Here is an 8,743-nt window from a genome sequence, read left to right as displayed (position 1 = left end):
CAGCTCCCGCTCTTCTTGGAGAGGTGAGGGAGAGCCCCTCTGGGAACCCATGGGGGTCAGTGGGTTCCTGGTACCCGGGCCCACCGTAACCAGGTGGTGCTGGGCCTTTCTCAGGCTGGGGGCCTTAGCCTTTCTGGGCTGAGGGCATGGAGCCACTCTGTCCAGTGGTGGCAACCTGGGCCTTGGACTCTGGGGTTTCTACAGAGGCCCTGGAGGGGGGCGCTGAGGCTGTGCTTGTTTCATGTGCGTGGCCCTGGTTTGCTAAGCACCGTCTCTGAACCCAGATCCTGAGCCAAGGACTTCACATCCGTCTTGGTTATGTTTGCTAGTGAGTCAGTTTTATGATGTGGTCTGAGTCATAAGCGTCAGCCAGACCTGGTTCTAATCTTAATTATCCTATCCAATTCATTTGACCTTGGGCAAGTTAACTTGGTTTCCCTGAGCCTCAATGCTCATATCTGTGAAACATACACAAATATACTTGACTACAGTTGTGAGGTTCTTGTATGATCTTTTGTGTGCATGGGGTTGTAGCACAGTGCTTGGCGCTTAGTCATTACTCAGCAAATGGCAGCCATTTCCATTTTTGTGATCTGTCATTCCACCCATTACCCCTGAGGATGGGATGATATCATTCCCATTTTATAGATGAAGGAACTTAGGCTCAGAGAGATGAAGTGACTTACCCAGGGTCTCATGGCTGGGAGACGGTAGAGCTGGGGTTTAAACCCCTGTCTCTCTGACGTGGGTGGTTGGGTTGAGGATCGCCAGGCTGGCCCAGGGATTGGGCCAAAGCCTTGCCTCCTGTGGTCATTTATGGCAGCCCTGGTGTTTGTCCTCAAGGTGTCCCCACCCGGTGACTCTGGCTGGCATGTTGGAGATGGGTGTCTCCTACCTGCCTGTCAACCAGAACTGGGAGCGTTACCTGGCGGAGGCACAGAGCACCTACGAGGAGCTCCAGTGGGAGATGAAGAAGTCACTGATGGACCTGGCCAACGATGCCTGCCAGCTGCTCTCAGGAGAGAGGTAGCCAGGCCTTGGGCGGGCTGGATCCCCCTGCAGGGATGGGCAGGTGGGAGGGCTGGCCTTCGGCTTGGCCTTAGCCCTGCCCTGGTGGACTGGCTGTGCAGGTACAAAGAAGATCCCTGGCTCTGGGACCTAGAGTGGGACCTGCAGGAATTTAAGCAGAAGAAGGCAAAGAAGGTGAAGACGAAGGAGCCGGCTGCAGCCAGCAAGTTGCCTGTCGAGGGGCCCAAGGCTCCTGGGGATCCCAAGGATCAGGAAGGTGGGGAACATGGGCAGGAGGTGGGGCAGGGATGGACCCTGGGAAGGTCCTGGGACTGGGGGGTCCCTTGGAAGGGGTTGCTCCGGCCTTCCGGACATGAGTAGGCTAGGCAGGCCTTTGTGAGAGACCCTCCTCTGGTCCTGATTGTCCTCCCCGACCCTGTGCAGACCCTGGCCCCCCCAGTGAGGAGGAGGAGTTTCAGCGAGATGTCATGGCCCGCGCCTGCTTGGAGCAGCTAAGGGGGACCACAGAGCTCCTGCCCAAGCGGCCCCAGCACCTTCCTGGGCACCCAGGGTGAGCCCTGTCTCCCTAACATGTCCAGTGGCCATCCTTACCCCTCCCTCCACCCTGGGACACCCCTATTCTGGGCCCTAGCACAGGGGGTGGTGTGCATATGGGCCCTTACTAACCTGCTGCCATCTGTTCCTGCCGTCTTCCAGTCCTGCTCACTAGTTTGCTCTGACCCCTGGGTCACTGGACTTAAGCGGTACAAGGGCACTAAGCACCTGCTGTGTGCTGGGCCTCACAGTAGCCTCTGAGAGTACAAATAGGAACATAACTCCTTCTTTCTAGTAGCTTCTCCCTGGGAGGAGCCAGTTGTGCAGACCAGCCAGCGCAGCTGGAGTTTATATCCATGATGAGACAGAAGAGTCATCAGTGTTGAGGCAGTGCCTGACTCTGCTTGGGGAAATCAAGGAAGGCTTCCTTGAGGAGGTGACCCTTCATACACACCCCATAGAGTGGCAGAGATGAGAAAATAGGGGCAGCCAGGGTGAACAGCAGAGTGCCAACTTTACATTTGCCTGAGATGAGGCTGCCTTAAATTTTGTGCCCTGAGTGCCTCACTTGCCTCACTCTTGTGTTGACTCCGGTGAACAGCACGTGAGGGATGGAGCTCTGAAGGCTCTGGTGTGCCTCTAGAGCAGTGGTGGGAGGGCAGATCTACTTGCTCCTCTGGGCAGTTTCCCTGCATGAAATGGAGCTGGGGAAGGAGTCCAGCCCTAGGCTATGCATGTGGGTCCTGGCTTCTTAGTAGTACAGGGGGGCTGACATAGGATCTTTCCTTCTGGGATATTCGAATTATTCTAGGGGACTCCTGGCTGTATCCTAGAGGGAAGGGATGGTGACTGTAGACTGAGGTCACCAGAAAGCCTTGGGGTCTTGGAGAGTGGGTGGGGCCCTTGCTGTCACACACTGTCCTCCCCTGACTACCATGACACTGCTCTCTTCTGGCGGGGAATAGGTGGTATCGGAAGCTCTGTCCCCGGCTAGATGACCCTGCGTGGACCCCAGGCCCCAGTCTCCTCAGTCTCCAGATGCGGGTCACACCTAAACTCATGGCGCTGACCTGGGACGGCTTCCCTCTGCACTACTCGGAGCGGCATGGCTGGGGATACCTGGTGCCCGGGCGGCGGGACAACCTGGCTAAGGTGCCACCAGGCAGCGGCCTAACGTCGGCTGGGGTGGCCTGCCCCTACACGTAAGGCTCTGGCTCAGGGAGGAAGGGGCTGGAGGCTAGGCACCCCTTCCCCTTGGCTGGAGAGACCAAACCCAGCTCAGGCTAGTGGAAAGAGCTCGGGTCTGAGAGTCTGGGTTCTAGTTCTTTGTTTGGTGGCTGCCTTTTCTGTCTGGGCCTCAGAGCCCTGTGGGGCTGAGGGCGTGGTGCTTGGAGTGGGTGGGACTGAGGCCCTGCTCCTGGGCCCAGCAGCCCAGCTGCCCTCACAGGAGTGTGCAGAGGGAGGGCTGTTGGAAGTGATGGGGGATGAGCTTTGTCCCCCTTGTTTGAGTATAATTTATTGAGCACTGATTATATTCTGTGTTAATAAATGTTGTACAGTGCTTCCCTCATTTGTTTCCCAGGCAGTCCTGTGATTATCTTCATTTTAGAGTTGGCAAAACAAAGGCCTAGGGAAGTCAGTTTTTTGTCTGAGCTCACAAACCCTTGAGCTTTTGACAGGCAGGTGTTGGGGAGAAGCCATAGCACTTGACATGGCCCAGAATTGAGAGTCCTGGCTCTGCGGGGCAGCCTGAACCACCCGTGGGGCCTTAGGACAGAGGGGCAGGGATCAGTCTGCCCCTTTGCAGCTGAAGGTTGGATGAGCAGGCAGGAGCCAGCCTGGGGCAGGGCCCAGCCCTGACTTCCCGCTGCTGGGCTCCCAGACCTTTTCCCGGGGAGGTGGCGGCTCTGGGGAGAAGCGCTTAGATTTGAGTCAGCCCAGGCCTCGAAACCCAGCCTGCCACCATTGTGCTGTCATTTTCAATTTGTCACTCCCTGTCTATGAACCAGGGGAAGTGCTGTCCACTTCCGCCCCAGAGCTGATTCTGAGGCTAAACGGAGGGAATCGCGGAAGGCCCCCAGCGAGCTGCCTGGCCCGGAGGGGGCACCTGGTAACCAGAGGCTGCTGCTGCTGTTCTCTGCGCAGAGCCATCGAGTCCCTGTACAGGAAGCACTGTCTTGAACAGGGGAAGCAGCAGCTGGAGCCACAGGAGGCAGACCTGGCTGAGGAGTTCCTGCTCACCGACAGCAGCACCATGTGGCAGACGGTGAGGGCGGGCTCTGAGCCTGAGCTCTGGGGAGGGGGCTCTGTTCCCTCAAGGAAGGGGTGGCCTTTTGGGTGGGGGTGGGGTGCTGGATGCGCTCAGTTGCCCACCTCAGGCTGTCCTGGGCTGTGTGCGTGTCGCAGGGAGGGGTGGTGGATTTGGGCCAAGCCGGCCCTCTGCTTCACTTCCTTGGTACCTGGGCCCATCCAGGTGGAAGAAATGGGCTGCTTAGAAGTGGAGGCCGAGGCCAGGATGGAGAACTTGCGAGTGGCAGTTCCAGGTCAACCCCCAGCTCTGGTGAGCTGGGCACCTGCTCAGGGGTTGTCTGGGTGGGTGTTGGGTGGCAGGGCCCTCCTCTTGTACCCAAGTAGCTCTTTCCCCCCAGAGAATTCCCAGGGTCTTGGGGAGCTGGGAGATGGCTGCCCTGCCTTTGGGTGGCCCCATACTTGTTGGAGACCAAGAAGGAAGCCTGAGACCTCATAGCCATCCTGTCATTTCCCAGCTTACCTGCTTGCCATTTCAGGCCCTTTTCCCACCCCCACCCCATGGCCCTCGCTGAATGCAGGTGCTGGAGCAGGGCCTGATCTAGGTGTGTGGCCCCCACAGACTGCTGCTGGTGGCCCAAAAGCCAGCCAGCCAGCTTATCACCATGGCAACGGACCCTACAATGATGTGGGTATCCCCGGCTGCTGGTTCTTCAAGCTGCCTCACAAGGTGTGTGTCCTGGTTCATGCCTGTTCTGTGGTGTCCTCACTGTGCTCAGGGCGCACAGTAGGCCTCCAGAGTGACTCAAACAGGGAGACTCCCTTTTTGCAGGAATTAGGGGAAACCAAAATCAGCAGTGGGTTGACATGTGGTCTAGATACCAAATCCTGGGAGGTCAGCCAAGGCAGGGATCACATTCTCGATCTACAAGTGCGGGGAACAGAGAGCCAGAGGACAAGAAGTTTGTGACTTGGGTGAAGGAGTCTGAGCAAGTACTAGACGCAGGACACTGAAGATCAGAATGGCGCTTCAGAATAGTCCCAAGACAACAGCTTTTAAAAATAAGACAGAACTTTTTAGTTTTTGAAGGGAAAGAAAACAGGAAGGGCAACTAACCTACTGTGTGCTAGGTATGTCTCAAAGTCATACCAAAGTTTAGAGAGATCAAATAGCTTACTCATGTCATACAGCTAAAAAATGGCAGACAATTTAGATTTTCAATTCTTTGTGGAAACCATTATACCAGTGGTTCTTAATTTTGGCTGAATATTATTTCTGTGTGGGGAGGTGTGTGTGTGTGTGTGTGTGTGTGTGTGTGTGTGTGTGTGTGTGTTGCAATCAGGAATTTGCCCCAGACCGCTCTGCTTGAGGTTGTGGGCTCAGTGCTGGGCAGAGCCCAGGCACACAGGGCATCAGTTCCCCAGCTAGGGGTCTGCCATGTGCCTCCAGCCCCTGCTTCCTTTGCTCTCTTCAGGATGGTAACAGCTGTAATGTGGGCAGCCCCTTTGCCAAAGACTTCCTGCCCAAGATGGAGGACGGCACCCTGCAGGCTGGCCCAGGAGGTGCCAGTGGGCCCCGTGCCTTGGAAATCAACAAAATGATTTCTTTTTGGAGGAATGCCCACAAACGTATCAGGTGGGTCACCGTGGGAGGGCAGAGACACGCTGTCTGTCTGTGCCTCGGGCCGGGTTACTGCAGTCTTGGGATCCCTTCCCCTGCCTACCACCCAGGGGCCCCTGATAGCCTGTGCTGCAGTGGAGGGACAGCCTGGTCTAGAGGCCTGGCTGCTTGTGGTTCTGGTGCCATGGGACCGTGGGCAAGGCTCGTTCCCTCTCCAGCTGCAGTTTCCCTGTTATGTAAAAAGAGTGGTACTATAGGACCTTGGCGGCCCCTCCCAGCTCTGTGGCCCCTTCCATGGAGGGCTAGTAGCCTGTAAGCTCTGTTGGGGGCTGGGAGTGGGTCCTGTAGGCTGGGAATGGCAAATGGGTCGAAGGCTAGTTCCGAGGGGTTTGTGGCTGCCAGCGGCACACTGTTGTGAGAAGGGTGCTGTGATGGGTTGGTAAAGTCTGCCCTGAGCCTGGAAAAGGCAGTGGTGGCAGGGCTGGTGCTGGGTGCCTCATGGATACTCCAGGATGGGGGCTGAAGCTGCCTCAGATGCCTAGCTAGTTCCCGGTGGCTTATGCTCCTAGACAGTAGATGCTAGGCCCACCCTGAGTCAAGTCAGTGGGAAGAGGGTTGAGGCTGGGCAAGGAGGGGGCACAGCAACCTCCAAAGCTGGGCAAATGAGGGCCGTGTTGTGATGGGGGATGGAGTGTGTGCTCCCTGTGGCTGTGCTGAGCAACCCGTCTGTCCCCGTAGCTCCCAGATGGTGGTGTGGCTGCCCAGGTCAGCTCTGCCCCGTGCTGTGACCAGGTATGTCCTGGCAAGTGGTTGTGGGAACGGGAAAACGGGGGCGTGTCCTAGGACCCAAGCAAGCTGCTGAGCCTCATGTTCTCCCCCCAGGCACCCACACTATGATGAGGAAGGCCGCTATGGGGCCATCCTGCCCCAGGTTGTGACTGCTGGCACCATCACTCGACGGGCTGTAGAGCCCACGTGGCTCACTGCCAGCAACGCCCGGGTATGTGTCCTCTGCACCTCTGGTCCTGCCCTTCCTCTCCTGTGTGTCTAGAAGCTGGGGTTGCAGAGGGACTTTGCTGAGGAGCATGAAAAGGAACCTAAGATCTGGGTCAGGCAGAACTCAAGTTCAAATCTAGCTTCACAACTCATCCAGGTTTTCAGCAAATATGTTTTGGGCACCTGCTCCTGGCCAGACATTGACAAGGCATGCTACGCACAGCTATTGTGGAGTCTAGGTGGGGCCGGGTATAGAGCCAGGCATGGAGCAGGGATTCTTTACCTGGAACTGTGGAGTTTGGGGCATTGCTGGCTGGCATTCCTTAAAACCGTCCCCTCAGGAAGGGCTCCAGCATTCTCAGTCTAGTCAGGCTCCAGGGATGGGTGGGAGGAGTCTACTGGGGTATCTAGGTCAGGGCTGACCTCACTCTTCCTGCAGCCTGACCGAGTAGGCAGTGAGTTGAAGGCCATGGTGCAGGCCCCGCCCGGCTACATCCTCGTGGGTGCTGATGTGGACTCACAGGAGCTGTGGATTGCAGCTGTGCTTGGAGATGCACACTTTGCCGGCATGCATGGTGAGCAGGAGCTGGGGCCGGAGCAAAGTGGTGGCAGCCTGATGACTCGCCAGGAGGATTATTTCTGAAGCCTGTTTTCTCACTCCTGCCTCGCCCCCCAGGCTGCACAGCCTTTGGGTGGATGACACTGCAGGGCAGGAAGAGCAGGGGCACCGATCTACACAGTAAGACAGCTGCCACAGTGGGCATCAGCCGTGAGCATGCTAAGGTCTTCAACTATGGCCGCATCTACGGGGCCGGGCAGCCCTTCGCTGAGCGCCTGCTAATGCAGTTCAACCACCGGCTCACGCGGCAGGAGGCAGCTGAGAAGGCCCGACAGATGTATGCGGTCACCAAGGGCCTCCGCAGGTGAGGGTGCCTCTCCCATCCACGGCCATATTACCCCAGGGCCTCAGGCTTGCTTTACTACCTTTACCGCCCCCTTCTTTTCTACCTCTTCCCATTATGTGAGTCCTCACCTGGCCCCTCTCCCTCCAGAGCCCTGTGACCTAGTTCTAGGGTGGTTTGTCCTTGGGTTGTGACATCTGCTTGCTTAATGCTCAGTTTTCCTCATAGAGTTAAAGCTGTGCTTTTGTTATGCTGTCAGAGCTCTGGTCATGCAGAGTAAACTAACGTGGGGTTGCAAACTCACATGCCTACAGAGAGTGAGAGCAAGTGCAGCAGGCGGTTTAGTAGAAGACAGCTGACAGGAGGGCCTACGGAAAACCAGAGACTTTAAACTGATTTTGACAGAGGAGAAAGCCTTTCCAGGCTTCTAGTTTGCTTCCACCCATAGTACCTATTGTTTGCTCAGGGCCTCAGCAGCCTCCTAGGAGGGTTCCTGAATCGAGTGTGAGGGAGGAGAGGTGCCTTTACAACTTTCATGGGTATAATATACAGTGTCCACGTTTAATTAGCTGACCTCCTCATGGAAAGACTAAAAGTTAAGTGATAACAATTCAGTAGTAACTGCATAAAGGCAGAAAAGGGGAGCCGAGTATTGTCCAGGGAGGTGAGAGGAGGACATGGGGTTGGGGGTGGCATGCACCGTGGGCGGTGTGTGCTGGCGGAGGCAAGGCAGTGACAACAGAAGAGGTTGGGCCTTAGTTGTGGAAACCTTTGCTGGCCTCACAGAGGAGTCTGGACTGAGGGGTGGTGGGGAAACCCTGGTGAACCTTTGAGCAGGTGAGCGGTGTGGCTCTGGAGCCATCTGGAGACGAGCCTGGTGATGTCTGAAGTTGCACTGAAGCTGGGAGTCTGGGGCAGTGGGGACTGAGAAGGGTCAGTCGGGCCTGGCTGTGGTTCTGTCTTCTGTCCTCTCCCTTTCAGGGAGTAGCCTGTTCTATCCCCTCTATGTGCACCCCCCCCCCCAATGTGGGGGGATAGCTCTTGCTGCCTCCTGGACTACTACGTGCCACCTGTTGGTCATGGGGCAGTGCAGTGTCTAAGGCATTAGGACAATAATAACAGTAGTGGTTCTCGTGTTGGAGTATGTTCTTTATTGGGCTACCCTCATGTAGTCCCCAGAATCCTGGGTTCCTGTCTAGGCTCTACCTCTTCCTGGCTGTGTGATCCCACAAAGTCACTTAGTATCTCTGAGCCTTTTCCCCCTCTGAAGTGGAGCTTGTAGGGGAAAGGCACGACCCCAGGGTGGTTGTGGAAGTGGAGAGGGGATTGAACACTCCTAGCCCAGGGTTTGGCATAGAAGAGGTGTTCCCGTGGGAATGACAGTTGTGACACTGCACCCCCCCCCCCCCCCCCC

At 56.6% G+C, this 8,743-nt stretch overlaps 1 protein-coding gene across 1 annotated transcript in view; it reads left to right on the top strand.

The window, feature by feature from the left end:
- Positions 1 to 8,743, top strand: part of POLG (DNA polymerase gamma, catalytic subunit) — a 27,785-nt gene that overhangs the window by 5,309 nt on the left and 13,733 nt on the right. Inside the window, 13 exon segments of the mRNA XM_007470519.1 lie at positions 1 to 23; positions 844 to 1,026; positions 1,131 to 1,285; positions 1,453 to 1,579; positions 2,529 to 2,765; positions 3,709 to 3,829; positions 4,037 to 4,123; positions 4,433 to 4,540; positions 5,286 to 5,446; positions 6,170 to 6,223; positions 6,314 to 6,431; positions 6,867 to 7,002; positions 7,104 to 7,350. Coding sequence (XP_007470581.1) covers positions 1 to 23; positions 844 to 1,026; positions 1,131 to 1,285; positions 1,453 to 1,579; positions 2,529 to 2,765; positions 3,709 to 3,829; positions 4,037 to 4,123; positions 4,433 to 4,540; positions 5,286 to 5,446; positions 6,170 to 6,223; positions 6,314 to 6,431; positions 6,867 to 7,002; positions 7,104 to 7,350 — 1,757 coding nt within the window.

The sequence above is a fragment of the Lipotes vexillifer genome, unplaced genomic scaffold (genome assembly GCF_000442215.2).
Source record: "Lipotes vexillifer unplaced genomic scaffold, Lipotes_vexillifer_v1.1 scaffold412, whole genome shotgun sequence".
Classification (NCBI taxonomy): domain Eukaryota; kingdom Metazoa; phylum Chordata; class Mammalia; order Artiodactyla; family Lipotidae; genus Lipotes; species Lipotes vexillifer.
The sequence above is the reverse complement of the archived record's forward strand: the minus strand, read 5'-3'. Positions and strand labels throughout refer to the sequence as shown.